Below are 25,727 nucleotides of genomic sequence, written 5' to 3'. Positions count from 1 at the left end.
AGACTTAGACTTAGAGAAAGTAACAAAACGCTACTTACTTTGAGTTGCTATAATAGAATTAGTATTCCTACTACCACCACCACTTATGCCACAATTATCATATTTATTATCATCTCAAATAACGTATTAATTGCAAAAATATGGTAAAATATAACATGATTTAAATTCTTGGCTTAAAACAATTGCTAAACTTTGACAGAAATTCTACAGTACAATTTAGAAAAGATTAATATTTCTAACTAAAATTATTGGCAATATAATAGCAACACACTAACAAACGTCAAACCAAATCTGTCAATACAATCACATCACGATTTTCTGTTGCTGTTTTTAGAACAAAACGCGTGATTTTCTTTGTTTTGTGAGTGCATTGTATGGAGTTTTGGTCTTGAGTCGTCGCGAGTGTGTTCTTGATGGTTTCGGGCGATGACTCCAACGGTAGATTTTCGCGCAAAACTACAAGATCTCCGAATAGAAAATCCAAGAAATCCGATGCAGACCTAGCAAAGGGGTCCGCGTTGCGAAATGATTCGCAACCTTCTGTGCATAAAAGGAACCTTTACGTCGTTTCTTTCCCGATTATAATTTTGTTTAATATACTACGGAGTATTCTCTATCAGCTATTCATCGTGTTCAAATATATTTACTCTGCTTCGCACCGTCTTATGCATAAAGAGCGTAAAAGCGGTGAGTGCAATCTTGAAGTGGTGGTGAAAGACGGAGGCGTGTGCACGGAAGTAACTGACGAGATGGCCTATGTGCACACTGTGGGTCCTGGTGACCCCCTGCTGGCCAAGCAGAAGCACCATCACCGTAAAGCCTTTGAATATATTTCCAAAGCCCTCAAGATTGATGAAGAGAATGAAGGTAAGAAGATTGTAATAATCTTGTAAAAGTTTGGAAACCAGTATAGCTTTGAGTGTGAAGCTAATTATTAAGTGAAAGTGAATGTAAATTTGAAAGGTTTTCTGGTGAAACTTTCTCTATAATTTATTAAAAGCACAAAAATCATGATAAAACTTAGTAACAGAGTTATTGGAAGAGTAGTATCTTTCTATTTCAATAAACAAATACCTGCTTAAGAAAAAAACTGTACTTATCTATCTGAATGTACATTGTTATCACAGTTTTTTGTTTTCTAACTTCACTCTTATCATGTCTACAAAATCGAAACCAATGCCATTCCATTTTTAAATTACCTACGTAAACATATCATTGTTAAAATTATTTACCGAACAGGTCAAAAAGAGTTAGCAATAGAGCTGTACAAGAAAGGTATATATGAGTTGGAAAGAGGAATTGCAGTGGACTGCTGGGGAGGCAGAGGAGACGCCTGGCAGCGTGCTCAGAGGCTGCATGATAAGATGAAAACCAACCTTGGAATGGCTAAAGACCGATTGCACTTTCTCGGTATGACTTAATTTAAAAAAGTATTGATGTTGTTAAATTTCACTGCTACACATTAATTTTCAAGCTCAAAGGAGCATCCATGTTTATATAACATCAGTAAAGTAATATAAAATAATATAATTACAATGTTTAACATGATACACACAATAATATGAACGATTTGTTTTGAGATTATAGCTTGATATGATACCCTGTCATTTATAAAAATCTTCTTGAAAATCTTATTTGACGTTTAGTCAGTTTTAAATATAAAATTCAGTGTAAGTATAGTAACAAAGTCATAATTGGCAATAATCTCAAAGCAAAAAATTTACGTTAGCAATAATTGTTTGTATTCGTAATGTGGATGTCCCTTTACAAGCTATTTTTATTTTACTTTCAAAATGTTATTATTCCAATTGGCTGTATGTTGCATGATTTGCTTCTTATATTTTTCTCCTCCACTCTACAATGTCAAGTAATGTTATAATAATAAGGTTTAATTTAAGTAATGTTTACCCCAATGTAGCGAACCTAGTCGCACTCAGTAAGTTGGGTGTAGATGAGCCAGAGCGGAGTGAAAAAAAACCTACGGAGTCCCCTCTAAAGGTGCGAAGGACGCTAGAGAAGTCCAAGACGACGTTGCTCTCACACACAGAAAGTAACAGTGGTCAAACGAAGCCATCGAATGAAGGTAGAATCACATCACATATGCTTAGCTTCGTTTGACATAACCTAATGCAAAGATCAGAAAGATTTACACCCTAACAAAATTGCCTAAGAGTTTTTATAACCCTGTTAGATTTAGGAGTACACTGACAGAGTCAATTCGTAACTAAACCTGATTTATTTTTAACTTTGAATGTTTGCATGGGTTCACTGTGCTTACTATTTGTTTTGCTTGCCAATTTGACGCTCGACATTCGCTGACGTAATTGTGAGACGTGTGCTGTGTGGAATGATTTGATATAGATTTAAGTTGTAACCACATTTATTATCTAGACTACTCAAGGATTTCTTATTCTCAAGGCAAGTTAATGTTATGTAGGTGCTTACTTTCCACTTGATTAAATAAACGTGGTTACTTCATCGTAATTAAGCCACCCATTATCATCATTTAAATGTGCAATAACCTTTTTGAATAATCGAAATATGTTTGAAATTAATCCAAATGATCCATAGACCTTGTATAACAAATAGACAACCAATCTCTGGAAAACGCGTCCGTGGCGCATCTTGTCACAAGTGACGGCGTGTCACGACACTGTGTAGCCGTTAATGCACTTTATTGGAATAGTCAAAACATCCTAATTTGAGGAAATGAACTTATATCACCTACATACTTAATGTATGTAAAAGACGATATAGTGACTAAGATTGAGAAGGGAATGTTAGGTTGGTTTGGACACGAAGAGCGGATGAAGGATAATAGAATTGCAAAAGCGGTATATAAAGCGAAAGTTGATGGTAGGACTGGCAGAGGAAGACCGAGAAGGACTTACATTGACCAAATTGGAGATGTCCTTAGAAAAGGTTTAATACGATCTACTCTGAACCGGCGTGCGTGTATGAAGCGATTGATGAATGTGGAGGAAGCAAGAGAAGTGTGTCAGGATCGAAGCAAATGGAATTCTATAGTCTCTGCTTACCCCGGTGGGAAATAGGCGTGAGTTTATGTATACATACTTAATGTATTTGTATACGTATTTACGACACGGCTCCGACGCTTTTTTTAATCTCCTTAGAGAATTTGTGTCTATTTGTTTATAGGATGTCAATGTTGTGATCATGATAATTTCATCTCAAGTAACGAATAATAGTAGAAAGCAAACTATGCAAACACTGGTTAGATAACTGTATCACCTAAGCAAGCTAAGGTGAACTAACTTAGCTTAGCTTTGAATTGGCAACCCCACAAACATTTATTTAATTCTGCGTTTACCAAGTCCAAACAAATAACCATCTAGAGCCTCTTACTAGCGGACGTGTACTTTCTACCCCATAACATGAAGTGTTGCCATGCGTAACCTCGCTCGTTTCCATCTGACTTGCGCCGTCGCCATAATCCAATCCCACGGTTCACCAGACCCGTCCTACAGTTGACCGACCCTCCACCATTTGGCACCGTAAACAGCTTAGTACTATCGGAACTGTAATCCCCGAACTGTTTGAATACGCAAACGGATAAATGTTCATTCTACCAGAAAAAAAACAAATACAAAAGTAGATTTGCAGCCCTATCGATTAAAGAGATCTCTTCTAGGGTTGTCACATTTAGACTAAGCATTTCTTACCGAGCTAAGCGTGTTTTACCATAGATTAAGAATAATACTACGTATAGAACGGTAACTCTCTACTCCAGGCCAATTTGTATCGAGTGATCTATCAATCTCGCCCTCTCTGGGTCTTATTTTTAAGGTGAGTGCTTACGCGTTAGTCGGCACAGTGTCCTGGGTATGGTTTTACTACACTGGTTGCATAATCACTAATTTAAAACAGCCTAAAGATTCACCGACTGTCTGCACTCCATTTTCATCTTGACACAAGCAACTCAATCCCGTAATCCCTATTAGAGCGGACACTACCTTATAATTACTGGGCACAAAAATTCGACGTTTTTACGGATTTCTCGATCCTTTGACAGCCCTACTATAACGGCAAATACTCTTGACTGGCGGTATCCTTCCTTAACCGACATACTAGACACAAAGTTTATTTTATATGGACAGTTCTTATAGCTAGTTACTAAAATTAAAGTAAGTTTTTTTCCGCCAGAATGGCCGTTGCATACAATTGTAAATGGCCGCGCACATACAAACCCTATATTGTGAAGCAAAATACTACTCTGATTGTACAATTGTATATGAATAGACACAATGGAAAGGATATTGGTCTAGACTCATTGGGTTTGTAAACAACTGGCCACAAAACGCGATAGCTTTTGTGTGTGAAGGCCTTTGTACGCCAAATGGGTGGGGCGGTTATACGTTTTCGATTATTTTATCGATCGCGTTTATATTTCTCACGCTTGATCCCTAAAAATGTGGCCAATGCCTCGTGTTTATTTTGTCCCTTTAATAACAACATGAAATAAGCTCAAAGGTATATCCATCACAAGATGAACTGAACTGAAGTGTAGGTAAGTACCCACACCTGACCGAGCTTTAGACCAACGTGATAGGTGTTAGACCCTTATTATTTATTCGTAGGTTAGACCAATGCCAGCATCCCCGGGTGAATATCAAAATGTGCCAAGTTTGGTGGCGAACTTTCATATTATTTTTTCGTGAAAAATTGGGTTCCGACATGAAAAAGGATAGTTCTATCTACGAAGAACAACCTACCTTACCTTATAAAGAAAAAATAATATGAAAGTTCGCCACCAAACTTGACATTGTGATATTCACCCATCTAGAGGTTTTGTATTTTGAGGCGCTGAGGGGCACTTTTAGGTCTCACACCACCTAAATATTTTGCTATTGCCACCACTGCTTACATCAGAAAGTCGCAATCAGGACTAACGTCTGAACGTGCCTTCCTAAGCACGGAATTCCATTCAGTAATACTTATTATCTCTCACTTATTTACGAATTCAGTACCTCCTTTTACTTCTCATTCTTATAAACAACAATATGACAATTGTTTCCATTGAAATACTAAACGAATTTTTGTTTTGATTTGTCTTTACGAACAATTGTTAGCGTAGAACAAAAGTAAAGTTAAACAATTTGGGTACATTTTAAACAAAGCTCTTCAGTCACGCTAAGTACTTACGAAGGACGTAATATACGATCCCGACGACCCGATTACTCTAGCCATAGAGGCAGCCAATCAGCTCGCGACACCAAACACTTCAGGACCCCGATACCGACCCCGCCGGCGTGGTCGACGATTTCCCTCATTCAGCGCTTATCGCTATCGACCCACTAGGGTCGATTAATTCTTTCAAATATTTTTCCTCTCAGACGACGCCCTGAGCCGAGGTTCGCGCCCAACTGGGCACCCTCAGGCCTGTTGTCTTAAACGTTGTACCGGGTGAGAGCCTTCAGCGCTCCCCATTTGTACGGCCAAGTAGTTAATGCCATCTGCGGCAAATCTACATCAATATACTTCATAATGTTATATTCTTAACGAGTTTTTAATTTCCTTAATGGCTGAAACAATATTAATTTTCTCAAGTACATAATACTTGATAAATGTGCATAGTATTAATTGCTTTGTTTTGACAAAGCTGGTCTTAGGACTAGCTATTGATATGGCCCTGTTTGTTTTTGTAATAGGACAAGGTTATAATGATAGTTGTGATTGCGTACTAAAACACACTGAAATTAAAAAAAAATAATTATACATAATAGACGATAATGCATCGATACTTCTATTAGGCCCAATAATTAATACCGTCGGAGGCAAAAAAAAAAAACAAAAACTAAAAAGTAATGTCAAAGAAACTTACTTTTGTTTATGGAGAGAGAAGAGACTCGCCCCTTAATCATAGCTGGCTTAATCATAGTTTTTGACAGTTGTTATAATGGAGAATATAAGGAGATGGTGTTGGTAAGCCGTAAATGTTGTACCGGGTGAGAGCCTTCAGCGCTCCCCATTTGTCCGGCCAAGTAGTTAATGCCATCTGCGGCAAATCTACAATAAGTCACGTCAAAAAAAAAAAAAAAAAAAAAAAAAGCTAAGTACTTACTAATAAACGATGAAATCATTATGATTTCAACAAACAATTATTGTTTGATTCGTTTACAAGGTTTTCTCAAATTCATGCTACGTTTTTATACTCGGATTCAGACACACCTCACGCTTGTAATCCCTGACGCGGTAGATAAAGCTATGCACAAATTACCATGCTACTTACAGACAGACACGTTTATATTTAACTCAAAAAAAAATGTATTACGATCTACTTTTTCAGTTACTTTTTTTCTGGTCCATTCAGTCGCAGACTAAAGAGATTTGATGCAAGATTATTAATTTGTATATGTTAACCGACTTCAAAAAGAAGGAGGTCATCAATTCGTTTATGTAGGTACTATTCTTCAAAAGCTCGAATATTACTTTCGATACCTTTTGAATATAATATTCATATATGTATTTGTAATTATCATGTATTAGCATTAACATTAATATATATTAGGTATATTTATAATATATCCAAACCTTGTAAAATATATAAAAAGATGCAAAAAATATTTGGCACGCGTATCGCTTGACTACGTGACTTATTGAGATTTGCCTCTGCGGCATTTAGTCGGACAAATGGGGGACGCTGAGGGCTCTCACCCGGCATCGATTTTCCATAACCATTATTATTTAATGTATGTAGAATGTACGTTGTTACCTATTCCACAACACAATACGTTTATAACTGCCTTACTTAGCTTATAACCTCATTGATAGGAACACCAGTGCGGGCAAAGTATTTAATACCAGTTCCGGCCAAGTATTTAATACCAGTCCCAGCCAAGTAGTTAATACCAGTCTCTTCTATTCTTCTTATCATGTGGGTTGTGAGGTGAAATACCAGCCTCATCAACCCTGGTGTTAATACCAGTTCCGGCCAAATATTTAATGCCAGTTCCGGCCAAGTACTTAATGTCAGATCCGTCAAGTAGTTAAGATTCCGGCCAAGTATTTAATGCCAGTTCCGGCCAAGTTGTTAATGCCAGTTTCGGCCAAGTAGTTCATGCCAGTTTCGGCCAACTAGTTAATACCAGTTCCGTTCCGTAAGGTCATAAGTCACGTCGAAAAAAAAAACTTATTCAAGTATTTATAAGATCTATCCATATTTACATAAGCTGGAAAGTCTAGACGTTTGATGTTGTTGACATTTGGCAATAGCTGAACACGATTTGTTGTGAAGTGGCGCGTAAACACAAACAAGCTTTTCTTTCACTAGACGAAAACAAGTGCTCAATTTTGTTAATAGAAGTTTCTAGTCGGAATAAACAAATAATAATATTTCTTTCTTGAGCAGACGTACCTATAGGATCTCAGGACTATTGTTTCTTCTACTCAACTCATCAATATTTTGTTATTATGTGTTCAAACTTTTCTAACTTGCGCAATTTCGTTATTTTCGTACTAAATCCGTTCCGATTCGAGTCTTTAAATGACGGATAGTACAAAATTACGAATGACTGATTTTGAATGAAGTGCGTAACTTGCGTAAGCTACCAAGGCGGGTTCCAAAGAGGCCGTAGAACTTTTTGTAAGGTCACGAACACACTTCTTGCAACCGAATCCGTCATCCGATGTCTCTTAAGTAATTTTCTTTTATCCGGCATTCACGAACTCGGATCCAATTCGGATCGAAAATAGTGCGAAAGTTCCCCCAGGATCTGAATTTCCTAAAGTGTTTGCATATTTTATCTACTAGCAAGTAGATCATTCAATCCGGAAATTCGAAGTTTCGTAACTCGCGGAGTTTCGTACGATATTTCAACTCCGGAATTGAATACTCCAATATCGTAACCTATTTTGGACGCTACTAGCAAGCAGCCATCCAAAATTTGTGCTGTACTCTGATATACGACAATTCATAATTCGAACACGATGTCGTATTCACACTACAAAGTCTCTTTGGTCAATATTCTTCGTCTGGGGTAAATGTCCGACAAAAATCAAAAGGCCCTACACCTGGCTCCAAAACAATAACCAACGTGTAATTTGATCATCCACGCGGGTATTCATGTCATTCCACCCTAATTTAAGGTATTCGGTGTTTTGTTTGGAGGGTGAGGAGAGACGAGGCTTCACTTTGTTTATCCGGTGAAATACTTCACAAATTCGCGAGCGATTGAGACTCTTTTGTTTTATTTTAAAAACTCTTAGACAAAGAGACAATTCATCTAAAAAAGCATATAAAAGTTTGTGCGCAATGCAAACAAATGTCAAATTGCAATATTGCTTTTTTAGATGAATTGCTTCGATGTGGCCTTTTTAACCCCCTCAGAAAACAAAACGAAATATCAAACGCTTATTTTCCCCGATTATGTCTTAGTTGATTTACGGCGTTTCGCACTAAGTACAGTCATGAGCAATATAATGTACCCACTTTAGGACTCTGTCGCACTAACATATTTGACATTTAGTGAGACTTACAGTTCAGTTTGTCAAAAAAGTTAATGTGACATGGTACCAAAGTGTATATACATATTAATTCTCGTGACCGTACACCCGCTCCGAATCCATGAATTAATTGAAATAAATCGAGTTTTAGTTGACCTTTGACGTGATTTTCTCTATAAGGCAACTAATATACCTATACTTATTAGTATAAAGCTATATACAGGGTGTTAGTGACATCGTAACGAAAACTTTGAGGGACGATTGAGCCTATGATTCGTAGTTGATATCAAGTGGAATTTTCCGTCGCAAAAGTATAGAATTTAAAATAATAAAATAAAATAAACACAAATTTTTCGACGGAAAATTCCACCCGCTATTAATTAAGTATCATGGTCTGAATCATCCCCCTCAGTATTCGTTACGATGTCACTAACACTGTGTACCCAAAATTGTGGGATATAGAAATAACACGGGATATTTTAAATGTCTTTACTCCTTATATTTTACACAAATCATTGCACCATCGACTCGCCTCTTTAACTTTTAAAAAAACTGCCTTACGTCCCATTCATTAACCATCCTCCTTTCATACCATTTATAATAATACTTATAAATTGGCTCGCGCTCTATGGTGGCGAGGAGTAGGGCGTGCATATACTATATACCTTTGCCTACCTATTTGGGGATACATGCGCGATGTTGTATTATAAACCACATAACTTCAAATAATTTCCATCTATCTACTATAGATTTGTCCGTTCGATGATTGCAAACTTTCTGTTCTATATTATCGCTTTTCAATAAACTTAGTCAGACGATTTAATTGGTCCACAAACTGGCAGTGATTGGTACAAAAGATTCCATTTAGTGGCCATTTTAGTTTGTAGATAAGTCAGGGTACTAAAATAGGAAGTGAGTCAGAAGAAACTGTCGCTTTTTGGCATAACAAAAGTTCCGTCTAAGGGTTAAAACACTGACGCATCGCTCCAACGCATTCAAGTCACACCCTAATGCAAATCGCGTGTAAATTACACCTTTTTATTCTAAATTTGTGACATGCATTACGTACTGCGAGCATGCATTTTACTGAACATAGCTCACGCTTTTTAATAGTTTTATAGTCACGCAAAACTACTACCATACGGCTAGAACATTATCCGCCTTATAAAACGAAGGTTAGAGATAGTGGCCCCGATTCCTGCAGACACCGCCTAATTTTATTTTAACTTATATCCGTCATTTTCATATCCGTCGAAAAGGAAAGGGACGGATGATTCACAGCTCTTAATTTTAGGAAGAATGAGTAAATGAATGAATAACCCGGGCGAATCAAAAGGTACGTCCCTGGTATGCAATCCGTTTGACGTGCTGTCTACCTAACTGTGTCGGGTTATTGACGGATGTAAAATTTTTAGACGGTTGGTTTAGATTTGTGCTTAAAATTGACGTGTGTTCCATAAATTTTATGCATGTCGATTACCCGTCCCTTTCCTTTTCGGCGGATAAGAAAATGACAGATATAACTTAAAATAAAATTAGATGGTATTTACAGGAATTAGCACCAGTACCAGGTTTAAAATATAGTCCTAGTCAGCGCCACGATAGAAGTCCCGCGACCACGGCGCTAGTGTCTCGGATTCTGTATAGAATTCTTATGCCTTGTCTTCGTGGCCTCCGTGGTCCAGTAGTTGTGCGTTGGGCTCACGATCCGGAGGTCCTGGATTCGATTCCCGGTGGGGACATATCATAAAAATTACTTTGTGGTCCCTAGTTTGGTTAGGACATTACAGGCAGATCACCTGATTGTCCGAAAGTAAGACGATCCGTGCTTCGAAAGGCACGTTCAGCCGTTGGTCCCGGTTACTACTTACTGATGTATGTACGTAGTCGTTATAAGAGTCATGTCAGGGGCCTTTGGCGGCTCAATAGTAACCCTAACACCAGGGTTGATGAGGGTGGTAATTCACCTCACAACCAACACGATAGAAGAAGAATGCCTTGTCAATTAGTTCCATTAAAATACGTGGACTTCTTTAATGTTGCGGACTGTATTTTAAACCTGGTTTTATATTTAGTCTTCTTTTTGTAATAAGGCGGTATCGGCAATAGGAATTTTATAGGTTGACGGCTATAGATTATTTTTATTGGATTCGGTTGGAACAGAATCGCCCACAATAAGTATGCCTTCACATAAACACCTATGTTTTAACTACCAACACGCTATGATAGCCGTTTTGACGTTTGCACCGCTCAAGTTTCGTATTTATTAATAATTACTTTAAAGGAGCAATACTTTATAGTGTTCATCAAGTTTCGTATTAATTTATAACTATATTGACGGGGTGAATTGCTGTACTTTATTACGTCGAAACGGCCATAATAGCGTATCGCTATTTTAATGAGGCACAATCTACTCAACGGGTATGAGGCATATTACACCACGTAAGCAGATGGCGCGAATTTTATACTATATTCATCTTTGGACTTCGTATCAAAGTTGGTCGCAAGTTGTCTTTATATTACTTGTGTGTATGTTTACCCCAAGTGAGTTTCTGTATGTATGTTTACATCTGTGACCATCCCAACAGTGGCGGGCCGCAAGCTGACGACGGCGGGGCGCCGGCTGCCGTCCGGGGGCGGAGGGCCACTGATGAAGTCTCAGACCCTGCCGCGCTCCATGGGCCGCTCGGCGTCGCAGCCCAACTCCTCCAACGGCAACTACAGCAGATACCCCATCAAGCCTGCATCGACACCACCAGCTGTGAAGAGGCAGCTTTCTGTAAGTGACTCTCTACTTGGCATCTATTATTCCTTAGTCTTCTTCGTCTGTCGTGTGTCATAAACCCTGGTGTCAGTGTTGCTATTAAGCCGCCAAAGACATGACTCATGTAATGACTGTCTACTCACATCCGTAAATAGTAACCGGGAGTAACGGCTTAACGTTCCTTCCCAAGTACGGATCATCTTACTTTTGGACAATCAGGTCTTCTTCTATCGTGTGGGTTGTGAGGTAGATTACAAATTCCACCAACCCTGGTGTCAGGGATATTATTGAGCCGCCAATGGTCCCTGACATGACTCATGTAACGGCTACGTACTTACGTCAGTAAGTAGTAACCGGGACCAACGGCTTTACGTTCCTTCCGAAGCACGGATCAAGTTATTTTTGCACAATCAGGTGATCAGCCTGTAATGTCCTAACCAAACTAGGGATGTCTCCACCGGGATTTGAACCCAGGGCCACCGGATCGTGAGCTGAACGCTCAAACCACTGGACCACGGAGGCCGTCTGCGGAGCAGCTCCACACGCACACTGAAGGCTTATTTATATTTATAGCGATCTGTCAGCTAATCAACAACAAAATGTTTTACAAGACCATATACGATTGAAGACTATTATATTGATGTATAGATAATGTAGAAGTGGAATTTGCATAGAAATGAATAAATTATTTAATTACAGCGAGTACGTAACTAATGAATGCTTGAAACCGTTGAATGAGGTTTATAGGTCAGGTCAAACGTACCTAAAGATGTATGGATTACGAGAAAACATTTACGGACTGTTTATATAGGTATTATACCGGAATCTCCTTAACTGAAGGGGAATGTAGCATTAAGGGGATGTATTCCATATTCCTATTCAAATTCAAAAATATCTTTATTCAGTTGGTAACATAGTTACACTTTGAATCGTCAATTTTTACATAACGAACGTCTCATCCGCCTAAAACTACTGCAGCTTCTCACAACCTGTATAGCCGGGGAAAAGAAGCTGCAAGAAAAACCTCGGCACCGGGCCCTAGACGTATATATATTCCATCATTTTTCTTAACAAGCCTGCGATGATCTTCAGTGCGAATGTTCAGTACTGCTACGCACGTTACAGCAAAGAAATAAATCATCAATACGCTACGCTTCGATGTATCTTCTTGCGATGTGTTCTGCTTCCAGAACAACGTTTTTCTTCTAAGAAAGATTTCGCCGAAAATTTATTAGATTTAGAAAAAAATAATTTTATATACTTAATTTGATCTCACATTTATCAAATTAGTCATTAACTACCTTCCTTGCATGTACTGTATCACCTGTTTAAACGTCTAGAATCCATATGTAGATCTTGCGTGCTTGCGTAATGTACCTAAACAACATAATATATTCAAATTGTATCTACTAACTGCTGTACAGGTACTCGTATGAGATATATTTTACCTTGACCACTTAGAATTCATAACGTCTGTATCCCGACGTCTGTATTCGTAACGTCTGTGTCTGTGAAACGTCTGTGTCCGTATGTGTGTCGCGAGTATCTGACGTTCTGCGAGATAATGAATGATGTGTGAAAGTTAAATATGTTTTTATATTGTTTACACCTAAGTTTAATAATATTATTGTTTATATTAAATTTGCACGGCGCATTGGCGCTTCTGCACTGTAAAGTCGTGAAATGTAAATAAATCCCCGAAGGAGTAGGCAGTGGTGGACAGTATATTATTGTAGGATATAGAAATAACACGGGATATTTTAAATGTGTTTACTCCTTTTATTTTACACACACCTTATATTAAAACAAAATCCTCTCACCCGACCGACATCGCACCAAAGACTCCCCTTTCTTACTTTTTAAACTGCCTTACGTCCCATTCATTAACCATCCTCCTTTCACACCATAAACAATCAAATTCCCATTCATTATCCTTAAATAGCATTCTCACTTTCCTACATTAATATATACTCCACTCCTCGCTAGCTATGTTTAAGTCCCCTATAATAGGGGCGAGCCTATTGCCATTGACCGGTAGGTCACAAATCTTAGAAACCCTGGTATAAGAAGACCAGGTATGCTCAATCCTATGACAAGCCGCCATTGCTAGCCCATTGATGACGTAAGTGTTACCATTCAATTGGTATATCAATTGTCGTGAAAAACAAATCGATTCCATACAGTGTTCTTCTATCCTGTGGGTTGTAAGTTAGATAACCGACCTCATCAACCCTGGTATCAGAGTTATTATTGAGCTGCCAAAAGCCCCTAACACGGCTCATATCGTGGTATAAGAAAACCAGGTATGCTCAATCCTATGATAATCCGCCATTGCTAGCCCTTTGATGACGTAAGTGTTACCACTGTGTTACCATTAAATTTGTACCTCCATCATACCAAGGACGTACATTTTATTATTGAAAATTAAGTAAATTACTGAGTAATGTATATAATTACTATTATTTGTCACATATATAAAAATCATTAAAACTGTACATAAATCTTTCATTAAAAGTACAAAATTTCCTTGCAAAGTAAATTAAAAACATTGGATGTGGGTAATTTATTTTTTACGAAATGGCAATGTAGGGTGGGATGACGTCATCTGGGCTAACCTTGAAATGCTAGCTGTCACTTTTGAGCATACTTTATCTTCTTATACCATGTTAGAAACCACATGCTGTCAATTATCTATGATCCAAACATGAATACTTAGAATTCATTCAATACCTAATGGGTACTGTATCATCATGACGCAAATTGGAAAAGTATTTAGACACAGTGACAATATGAAACACAACATATAGTAAAAAAAAAAATACAAAGAAAGAGTTAAAGCTACAATTACTATGACTTGGTAACTAGTGTTAATATAGCCTTAATTTTTTCCTACGCTCTTAGGAAATGCCATGCCGACAAAAAGTCACCTTTATTCTAAGGTTTCTTTTATATTCTATTTCCAAGTACAATTTTTTTATAGCTTAAATAAAACGATTTACCAATAATATAAACCTTTATTGTCACCCTACAATCCAATAAGTAGAGAATACCATCCGACGCAATCACGAGTCATGTCAAAAAGAATCTCTTTTGAAGTTCCCTCAGCCCTTTTTTATGGAAGATAGGCAAGCATTTGACCACATTTTTACCTGATTGTGAATAAGAAGTGTGTCAGGATCGAAGCAAATGTAATACCGTAGTCTGCTTATCCCGGTGGGAAATAGGCGTGCGTTTATGTGTGTGGCAAGTGACGATGTTGCCGAGAATGGGACAAATTCAAATTCAAAAATATCTTTATTCGGTAGATAACATAATTACACTTTGAATCATCTTTGTTTACGTCTCATCCGCCTAAAACTACAACAGCTTCTCACCTGTATAGCCGGGGGAAGGAAGCTGCAAGAAAAACCTCGGCACACAGTCTTAGACGTTCTTTAAAAAAAAAAAACATAAATCATGCTTAAGTGCCTATTCACTCTTGCCTTGCGTGCCCTTAGATAGTAGCCAATCACAGATCATCACCGCATGTTCACTAACCAATGACCATACCCCCGTACTGACGTATAGGGAGCGTCGCAGGTGCCGAGTAATGGCTCCCCGGTGAGGCGCGCGGCCGCGGGCTCGGCGCGGGGCACACCCACTCGCTCGAGGACGCCGCAACCCGCCCTCGCAGTACGAGGTGTCGATCCGAAGCTAGTCCAGCTGATATTGGATGAGATCGTCGAAGGAGGCCCCAAGGTGCACTGGGATGATATCGCCGGGCAGGATGTGAGTTGAAACATTATTTCTGCGATACTCAATACAAGATTCTCATTCGTAAGCGTAAGTGCGAACGAGTACATACATACAGTCCGTGCGGTCTCTCCTTTACTCCTTAGGTGCTTACGGCCATTAAAGTCTAAAGACCCAGAGGGGGTGAGATCGGCATCCGGTACTAAGTTACATTGACCTTCAACAAGTTTATCCATGATAAATACGTTGAATAAATGATTCTGATTTCCGAATGAGATTTTTGTTTAGAGTGTCCGGGCTGTGCTTAGTCTCACAGATCTATGTTTTCAATATTGTAATCTGTGGTCTTACTTACAATTGTCAGGCAGCAAAGCAAGCGCTACAAGAGATGGTGGTGCTGCCCTCTCTTCGGCCAGAACTCTTCACCGGACTCCGGTCTCCGGCCCGGGGATTGCTCCTCTTTGGACCTCCGGGGAATGGTAAGACAAAGAATGTGATGATTTTATAGCACTTACCCGTGCTTAGGGAAACTCACAAAGAGAAAATTTAAATCGAAAAATAAACATACTCGGACGGGACTTGAACCCGCAGCTCTTGTCAAACTGGGACGACGATAAGTTTAAATCTAATTTAAATTTAAAGTAATATTAGTACTCAATATTCTAGATAGATGGCGCCGGCGTCAGCTTAATGAAATGAAATAAAATTTATTCGCATAAAAATAATAATAAAATAATCAATTCAAATCAAATCAAATATACTTTATTGCACAGAACTAGAATTTCAACAATCAGACATAACACATGAATACAGTACAATTTGGGCGGCCTTATTGCTCTAGAGCAATTTCTTCCAGGCAACCAACAAAAGGAAATAAACATTTACAACTTGGATGCGGGATGGTGCAACAAAAAATAAATAAATAAATACCTAAAAGTAAAACTAAAGTTAATATAATAAATACCCTATACTATACGTACATATATTAATAAATACTCAATTAAAAAAATATATATTAAATATTATTATTGTTATATTAAATATTATATTATTTTATTATATTAAATATTATATAATATATAATTTATTTGTTTATTTATATTTGTTTTTTTTTTATTTAATGACGATACATAGATCAGAAATGCCCTTAGAGGATGCAGAAATGATGCTATGTTATGTTATGTCACTCATGCCGCCAGGTAAGACCCTGCTGGCGCGGTGCGTGGCCGCGGAGTGTTCAGCCACGTTCTTCTCCATCTCGGCGGCCACCCTCACCAGCAAGTACGTCGGCGATGGTGAGAAGATGGTGCGCGCCCTATTCCAAGTCGCTAGGGAACTGCAGGTAACCAAATTGATATTTGTTTGACCGTAAAATGAGAATGTAACATTCTGTCTACCATCACATAAACATACATAACATAAACAGCCTATATACGTCCCACTGCTGGGCATAGGCCTCCTCTCAATCAACCGGAGGGGGCATGGAGCATACTCCACCACGCTGGTCCACTGCGGGTTGGTGGATGGTGTCTACCATCAACACTTGAATATCTCTTGTAGGAGTGTCGCAAGCAAAGGGCTAGTTTTCAGACAGTCAAATCAGTTACTTAGGTAAGGAATGGAAAAAAAATGTGTTTAGGCATTTTAACCTCTCATCTGCCGGAACGCGGATCTCGACCAGACACAATGTAAAATCTATTGTGTCTGGTATCTCGGCAGATGAGAGGTTAAGGGACGCAAAATAGTGCATAAGTTGTCTAAAAAGGTTGAAATTAGAATAAATTCGTCCGCATTTATCCTAGTCTTCGTTAGCCAGGTTAGCGTAAGTTTCTAGACTTTAAAAAATATATATCATTTCGTAAAGGTAAAGATTGTAAATGTTACTCTGAACTATTTCGTTTGTCCAAAGAACCTAAGTGTTCCCATTGATTGAATCATTCCATCATTATAGACGGCGATACGGCTCACCACACGTTGGTCTAACAGAAAGCTCGGTGAGGTGTGGGTACTAAACTAAGCTCATCTTGCGATGGATGTACCTCTGACCACCCCAAATATAGTTGTGAGCTTATGTTATGTTGTTATACAATCAACCCAACCATTATGTTGCAGCCATCGATAATATTCGTGGACGAGGTAGACTCCCTTCTCTGCGAGCGTTCGTCTGGCGAGCACGAGGCGTCGCGGCGACTCAAGACAGAGTTCCTCGTGGAGTTCGACGGGTTACCCGCGGCTGGCGCGGATAGACTCGTCGTCATGGCTGCTACTAACAGGCCGCAGGAGCTAGATGAGGCTGCCTTGAGGTAGGTATTTGATAGAACACCAGGTTGCGCAAACATGCAAAGCTGAATCTGACACCATAACTTGGTAAGACCTTCCATTTCTTATCAGGGGCATAGAATAAGGGATAATGCTACGTACAGAACGGCAACTCTAGGTTTAATCCCCCCCCCCGACTCTCTCCTCGGCGTTCCTTCAATAGTATAGGCGTCAGACGTCACACACACAGATGCGCGTGTACGATAATATCAATGTGTAGAGTCTGTGTAAAACGAGGTGTTTTGTATGAAGTGTCTGGAGTTTGCCAGGGAGAGATGTTGGCGTCAGATCTCGCAAGCCCCGTTGCCTAGCTTTCTGATTACACGGCGCGTAGCAACGGCGTGGTAAGGAAGGAAACAACCAATTACGGCGTGCAAGACGACGAAACTGCGACGACGCTCTGACGTGAGAAAGAAGATGCTCTGGTGCTATCTCCTGCACAGTGATCGCTCGATTCCTGCTCTTCTCGTCTGGTCTCCTCGCTTCTCTTCTTTGGAGGAAACCCCTCAAAGATTTTTTACTACAAGCTTATCTAAATCTGTCCTAATAACCCCGTTTTCTTTCCAGACGGTTCCCGAAAAGAGTATACGTGTCTCTGCCAGACCTGCGCACGCGCTGCGCCCTGTTACAGCGTGTGTTAGCTCGTGGTGCTGCCGCGTCCGCGCTGACGGAAGATGAACTGACTCGCCTGGCCGCGCTCACCGACGGGTATTCCGGCAGTGACCTCACCGCGCTGTGTCGAGACGCCGCGCTCGGGCCCATAAGAGGTGAGTAGAAGGAGTATGAGAGGTGTATGCATGCCCAGACTGGCTATAGGGCAGATCGGGCAAATGCCTGATGGGCCGGATACCCGGTCGCCTCCGGCTAGCTGGTCTGGCTGGTGGCTCTTTCAACTATTAATATTAAAAAATACAAGCAATCCATCCGCGTCATCACTTCATTTCAGTAATTTTAGAGAGTTTAGATCTACTTCCTAGCGGTCTACCCCAGACAACGGCACGGCACCACTAGTGCTTGCTTGTGCTCACGGCTGAACGGTCCCACCAGGGTCTATAGGTCCCACAAGGGGCCGCTTGGTCAAAAATCAACGTGTCTATCAACGCAAACCAAAACAAACCCGTCAAATAACAAATCGTTCATGTACTTCGGCAGAGGGGAACGTGTGCATTAGGCAATCTATAATTTCTCCGAGATATCAAAGGTGCTAAATGCTTAGCGTAGCTGAATTCAATACTGAAGTATCTCAGTAACAATGCCCCTTCCAGAGCTGGACCCAGAAGAGGTCAAGTGCCTGGACCTGTCCCTGGTGCGGAGCATCACGTTCCAAGACTTCCTGGACGCTCTGAAGAGGATCCGGCCGTCGGTCTCACCGCACAGCCTCGTCGCCTACGAGAAGTGGTCCGTGCAGTACGGTGACCTCGGCCTTTGAACGACTACAGGTAAATACACCGTCGCCTTCCATCTACGGCAGTGGTTCCTAACCTGGGGGTACCCCCCCCCCCCAGGGGTAAAACGGAGATTCTAGGGGGGTAACACGGGATGGCACGAAATAGTATTATAACTCTTGTTACATTAAAAACAAAAGCCATAAATCGTCTGAATGTTGAGCATGACGCGAGATGCGCGTTCAGTGAAACCGAACCTAATATTGCCAAACTTGCGAATGCAAAGCAATTTCAACCTTCACACTAGTTAACTCCGAGATTTATATATTACTTTACTAGTTACCTAAAAGTGCATTTTCTTACTTACATAATAAACATAAATTCATTCGAATTTGTGTGGTTTTAATTATTTTAAATTAGGGGTAAACTCAATTTCCAGATTTGTTCACAGGGGTAGTGACATTAAAAAGCTTAGGGATGACAACTCTAAACATAGCGCCGTCCTTCACTTACGACGAGTCTTCGTCTATCGTATGGGTTGTGAGGTGGATTACCAACCCCATCAACCCTAGTGTCAGGGTTACTATTGAGCCGCCTAAAACCCCTGACATGACTTATCTAACGACTACTAACTTACATCAGTAAGAATAACCGGGAGCAACGGCTTAACGTGGCATTCGAAGCACGGATCATTTTACTTACGGACAATCAGGTGATCAGCCTGTAGAGTCCTAACCAAACTAGGGATCACAAAGTGACTTTTGTGATATGCCCCACGGGGATTTAAACCCGGGACCTTCGGATCGTGAGCCCAACGCTCAAATCGCTGGACCACGGAGGCCGCTACGACGAGTGAAAGACAGAGAGCTAGTTTTAAACCAGTCAACGTAAATTAAGAATGAGTTGGAGTCTGCAGGAATCTACAGCATGCTTCGTGTGTATTGTATTAATATGATTAAGTTTCAAAACCATAAATTGTATTTTTTCAGGTATCAGACAGGAATACAATATGAAAAGGTGAGTCATTTTGATGTAAGGTATCCCAAGGCGTGGAGTTACTGCGTACGATGAATTCTCGTGAGAAGTATCGCTCAAATTTTAATGAATCTCTTCGTAAATATTTCCGTTTAATGTTATTATTAATTCTAAATAATTCCGTTATATTGAGTTGTGACACTTTGTCTTTAAGAATTTTTCGGTTTGTATGTACGAGGAAGTTGTATCAAATTTGGTCTAGTCATAAAACTAGAGTTGGTCTGAATTATTACAGAGATGGTCATTTTTGTAGCAATAATAACCTTAAGTTTGTTTATATCCGAAGAAACCTCAGTATCTTGCCAAAACGGGTGTTTGTATGAGTGTAATGCGAATCAATGGAAAAGTCGCTTTCGGTGTTGCTAGATTTACGAAAAAAGCTTGCAAATTCTTTACTTTTGCATTGACTCGTGTTACATCGCCCTAACCTAACCCGTCCATAGGGAGAGTCACGGACAGCCCATTGCTCCAATTGAAAGAGAAAAATAATTTTAAATTAAAAATAAAACGTCAAATATTTTTTATATTAACCTGCCAGTTAGCTTGGGAATCGATTAGTAAACTAATCAATCGATTTTAAAACTAAATTAATAAAAAAGTATTTTTCGAAATGGGCTTCGTACTATTTGGCTTCAATGTTAATTTGAAATCGTCTTATGATTAACAAGGGACAAACACATGATCAAATTATGAAATTATTGTACAAAATGCGTTTACCATAATGTTATGTATGTAATATTATCTTGTAAGTTGGGAATTAGTGTAGTACTAACGTATTTAAGTAATGTATATGTATGATGGATTATTTGTGTTCTGAGGATTTCGTAATGCAACATGTCAAAATATCCTAATTAAAAATATGATTGCGACTGGATGTCACTCATATATTTGTCAGATTCATTAGATATAGCTTAATTTTGTTAACCATTTGCAACCGCGACTGAATATGAAGTCTGTTGAATTTTATGGGGCAAAATAATGAGCTAATGAATTCCTCTCAAGAACTAAAATGGATTCTAAAACTGAGGTATGTGTCGGTTACGAAATCTTCAATATTTTAATTAGTTCACACTGCCCAGTGTTTGTTAGTATTTGATTATGACCTTAAAGTATTCTTATTATAAAACGCTTTGTATGAAAAAATAATTACAGTTTGGCAAAAAGTGTGGTAAACATTTTCATTTTATTCTTTTTCATTGGCTGACAGAGCTACAAACCATATGATTGGTTAAAGTATTTGCCAATGTTGCCAATCACGAAAAATGAAACAAGAATGTTATTTATTTTTTTGCCACTCTGTACCTTTTATAATTTAAAATATTTACCCTTACTGGGGTATATATTGTTATTAATGTACTTAATTCTAATTTTGTTGATTATTTAATTAATTTTAAAAAGTTTTAATTTCACCCTGCCTTACCGTTCCCAGTGACGTCAATGTGCTGCGAATCTTATGAGTAATAGGTATTATGTAATTTGTGTCTTGAATTTGATTTGCATCGGCCGACTGACTACTAAACCTTGGCCTCATACCACATTTGTGATTTATATCAAAAAATCTTCCAGCCAAAAGGCATTTAGCACTCATACCTCATCACAAGAATAAACAAAAAAAAATATTTTTTCCAGTATCCAGTTGTTGGTTGGTCGATCAACACAAACATTTTAAACGGGTAGATATCACTTCCAATTAGCCGAGAAAAATTTGCTCAAAAATAACGATCAGGCATTTTTGGGCAAACAAATCTAAATATATATTTTCTTAAATTAAAGGTGGTTTTTGCTAGTAATATTTAGTAAGTTACAAAGTGATGACTTATAAGCAATTTAGAGGAAAAAATACAGCACGAGTTCAAAAAATGCTGTAGAGAAACAGAGAGATAGATAGTGTGTCATACCTCGTCTCTACCTTATCCCCGCAACTACCTGAGGCGCGATAACTACTTAGTGCAAGCGCTCAGGGGTCTAAAAAGACCATATTAAAGCAATTAATTTTAAAATGAAATCTTGCTAAAATAGCTTCCATAGTCTAGTAGTAGTTAGAGCGTTCGGCTCGCCACTTGGAGGTCCGGGTTCGATACCCCGATGGGGACATTATTAAAAAACTGATTTCAAGAGACATTGCAGTCCCTCTTTTTCAGACAAATACAACCACAGTATTGAACGGTACTAAGTAAAAACCACCTTATAGTGTGTTATAAAAATGTTATATTTCTTCGATTCACGTTATTATTGGAATATCAATGTATTGGACCATCGTCTGCCGACATAGTGTGCCATTTAGATAAGCGGATTTGTACGGTGCATTTATAGTTTAACCATAAGTAATATTACAAACATCACTATAATATTTACATCACTGTTTTTTTAGACTGTACGAAAGATTTAGTTTAGACGGGTAAAAACGCCACATCGAGCGACTCATTTTAAAAAGCAATATTGCTTTTTGACGTTTGTTGGTACTGCGCACTTACTTTTATATGCGCAAACGTCAAATTGCAATATTACTTTTAAGTTGAATTGCTTCGATGTCTCTTTAACCCAGATAGAAAAAATGTTAAAAGCAGGCACTGTAAACCGTAGTTCTGTTACGTATAGTCAATGCAAAAATGTATTCCTACCATACAGACGAGGTATATTTACACTGGTATCACTTTACTTAATTATGCAGTGTTGCCATAATAACCCCAGTTATAGTATTTTTCACGGCCGTAGAAATCCGCGTGCCCATAATTCTAAGCCAATTATCGTAAAATTATTTATTATGTATAGATATAATCAGATTTCCTATAAAGACAGCGACGTAGATCTGTTAGTGCATTAATGGACGTAGCTAATATATTTTTATTGTAGTGTAATGTTTATAATCCTAGTTATTTCCGAGATGTGGTACAGTTGTAGCATGATTTACTACTAACATAACACATCGCATACAAGTCACTGCGGTCCCGGCTTACTTCTCATTCGGGGAGCGCCCGGACTTGCGCCATTGAGTTGTCAATCTATCATAAGTGCAGTTATCACTAACATAGTTGGCTCGACCATTGTATACGGCGATACGGCTCACCGCCTATCACGTTGGTCTAACAGTAAGCTCGGTGAGTTGTGGGTTTACTTAGTTCGTCTTGCCATGAATTTACCTCTGACTACCCCAACCCAATTAAGATAGTCGTGAGCTTATGTTAACATAACATTTATGAAACAAATAAAAGAGAAGGTGCAGGTCGTGTCGTATCGGGAGGTGAAGGTTTTGGCGGGAAGAAGAGAGGAATGGCGGTTACTCCACCGACAAGAGCGCAGCTCTTAAATAGAGAGAGAGAGAGAGTTTATGTTATAACATACATCATGCCTGTATCCCCGAAGGCAGAGGTATATAGTATAACCTACCTACTTCTAGCCAGCTATGTTAATTAGAGAAGTCCCATGTAATAGAGGGCGAGCCTATTGCCATTAACCGGGCACAAATCTTGAGTCAAATTTACTACTACCTTAGGATTCTACCAAGGATTTCTGATATCTACATCCGAATATCCCAATGTAACTCGACATCTTGGTCATATTTCAATATTACAATAAAGTTACTGAAACATTTTTTTTATCTAAAGAAATGCACGAACTTACAAGAGAGATTTCAAATGTTAAAGGTAAAACATGCTAAAACTTCGACCTTTCTAGTTACGCTAAAATGTAGATTATCTTACCATTCCTAGTACTAACATAGTCTGACTGTGACATACACATTTCTGTTCTTTAGATAGAACAATTAAATTTGTTTTTTTTTATATCTAACTTGGTAACACAGCTTAAAAACTACCATTTGGTAGAATAATTTATTGCGAATGCAATTTCGCGCAATTTGGTGTTGCCAACTTTTTAAACTGCACGCATGTTTTTGCAATTTCGCAAGTGCGTAATGCTGGATTTGAAAATGTAAAGAGCAGAAAGTAGAGGTAGTATTCAGAAGGTTAGCTTGTACATTCTACTGTTTGAAATTTAAACTTTGAATGGAAAAATCTAAACTTGAATGAGACATGTATCATTGTTTGAAGACTGCTTCGAAAAGTATCGCGATTTTTGCATATACAATTTATATTAGCAACCAAAAGAATGGCGATAATCAGATGGGATTCTCTTAAAATGCATAAATGGTTTTGTCATAATTTTAATTATCATAATCCTTTTTGCATAACGTTTTTAAGCATAATAGTACTTTCCCATAATAACATCTAAGAATACTGGTTTGTTAGGTATAACTTATTTTAAATTTGATTCGCATATAAATAGGTATCCATAATTCTTTTTTAGAATAATAGTGTTTTGTCATAATTTTTACAAGGCATAACAGTAGGTTAGGGTGCGGCGGGGGTGGCCCTTGGGCCACCCCTACGTCGCCAGCATATTTATCTTACACACAAAAAGTATACTGAATGATGACCAACAGCATGAAATAGAGTCAAAAAATATAAAAAGTCACAATCATGAACCAAATGCAGCCTAGGAAAAAATAAGTTTCGGAAATGTTTAAAGTTGTGCCAAAGCTTTTCTCATTCGGAGTATAGTTTTTATGCTTATAATAATTATGCTTATATATCATTATTGCCATTAATTATTATGCTTATAGTAGTTATGAGTTTCAAATTTATGCTTAAAAAGTTATGACAAATTAATATTATGCGTAACTAATAATAGGACAAATAACATTATGCCATGGTAAATTATTACATAAACTTTTATGCGTTAAAATAGAGAACCTAATCAGATACGTAGACTCGGCCATCATCGTCTATATCATTCTATCGTTCTTTTAACTATCTATGGTTAGGGTTGTATTTGCCAGTGTTGTCACTGTTAAAAAAAGAAAACTGAATTAATGAAGGCTGGAAACACTTCCGAAAGTTTATAGTAGTGTACGAATATGTAAAATTCGCCAAAAATTAAATGTAGCAGGTGAATTTATGGGCAAGTGTGCAAGGGCGAAGAAAGAGTACGAATTTGAAAGTTATGAATTTATCGATTGAAATTTTTGGTTGTGTTTTTGACAATTAATTATGTTGTTAAAAAGTATTATATTTGATTGTACGATGTTCCGTACGTTTCATTATTGCGTTTCAGCAATTAATTTTGAATTATTCGAATCGTGAACAAATCGTAGGTTAATTAATATTCCGGATGAATTTTTAAATACCTATGTGTTAACCCTGAGCGTAGGCTTTTATCTCAATACCTTATTTTTTTATTTCTGAACTAGGGTATAACTTTGAAAAGCATAAAAAAAAACATTTATTATATTTAAAATTTGATTATGGAAAGAGTGTGAAAGTGTTATCATGATTTAATTTACCTAAATCATTAAAATTTTTAATTAATAAATGTCTAACAACCATATTCTAAGATGTTTACTCGAAGCTTCCTCCACTCGACTCGACCTTGAGCATTTTTGTATTATAAATTGACAAATACGTCCTCGACTTGATGACTTGAAGTATTAATACGAAAATGATGACGTCATGCCTTACTGGAGTAAGCTCGAGATAAGGTTGAGGCACCGGCTAAGAATACTGATTTTGAGGTGAGTTCGAGGAAGACCTTGAAGTCATCGCAACTGAGAACGGAGTCGGGGAAGGTAATGAACATCTTAGAATACGAGTGTAAGATTACCGATTTCAAGCCGAGTTTGAAGTCTTCCTTAAGGTCGTATTACATTATAGCGGCACGGTAACGACACAGCTGCAGCACAGCACCGCCTCATATATCGGCTACCTAGCCGCCCGCGAGATGCCAGCGTGCCGTCCGCGAGGAGCCAGCTCGCTGGCAGCGAGCCATACACAATGTGTGTAGCTTGCTATCACCGCGAACAGGCGCGCAGTCGCCCTGCAGTCGGCGCGCTGTACGCACGCTGTCTCCTCGTTTGCAGCGCGCGGGCTCCGCGACGTGTGGTATGGTAGCTGTAAGCGCGCTGCCTGCTCGCCGGCGGCTTTTTATATTGACATTACGAAATATATCTTACGACACAGGTTTTAATGCCCTAA

General features: G+C 38.6%; 1 protein-coding gene across 3 annotated transcripts; it reads left to right on the top strand.

Moving 5' to 3' along the window:
- The first annotated feature begins 294 nt into the window (after positions 1 to 294).
- LOC126375203 (spastin) lies at positions 295 to 23,405 on the top strand. Of its 3 annotated transcripts, none has more exons than XM_050022094.1 (11): positions 295 to 867; positions 1,240 to 1,410; positions 1,919 to 2,083; positions 11,052 to 11,242; positions 14,807 to 14,995; positions 15,324 to 15,438; positions 16,159 to 16,301; positions 17,072 to 17,262; positions 17,846 to 18,045; positions 18,544 to 18,717; positions 19,653 to 23,405. In XM_050022094.1, exons 1-10 carry the CDS (start codon positions 414 to 416, stop codon positions 18,705 to 18,707), a joined length of 1,983 nt encoding a protein of 660 aa, XP_049878051.1. In that variant the 5' UTR covers positions 295 to 413; the 3' UTR covers positions 18,708 to 18,717; positions 19,653 to 23,405. The 3 variants fall into 3 exon arrangements, with proteins under 3 accessions (XP_049878051.1, XP_049878050.1, XP_049878052.1); XM_050022093.1 differs by having other exon boundaries at positions 14,795 to 14,995; XM_050022095.1 differs by lacking the exon at positions 1,919 to 2,083 and having other exon boundaries at positions 14,795 to 14,995.
- Positions 23,406 to 25,727: the final 2,322 nt, after the last annotated feature.

Source organism: Pectinophora gossypiella, chromosome 18 (genome assembly GCF_024362695.1).
Source record: "Pectinophora gossypiella chromosome 18, ilPecGoss1.1, whole genome shotgun sequence".
NCBI lineage: Eukaryota > Metazoa > Arthropoda > Insecta > Lepidoptera > Gelechiidae > Pectinophora > Pectinophora gossypiella.
Note: the sequence above shows the minus strand (reverse complement) of the source record. Positions and strands in the feature narration are given on the sequence as shown.

Coding starts and splice junctions, on each gene's coding strand:
- LOC126375203 (XM_050022093.1), top strand. CDS start 414: ATGGTTTCGGGCGATGACTCCAACGGTAGATTTTCGCGCAAAACTACA. Junction 11,243..14,794: donor CTGTGAAGAGGCAGCTTTCT/GTAAGTGACTCT, acceptor ACTGACGTATAG/GGAGCGTCGCAGGTGCCGAG. Junction 14,996..15,323: donor ATGATATCGCCGGGCAGGAT/GTGAGTTGAAAC, acceptor TACAATTGTCAG/GCAGCAAAGCAAGCGCTACA.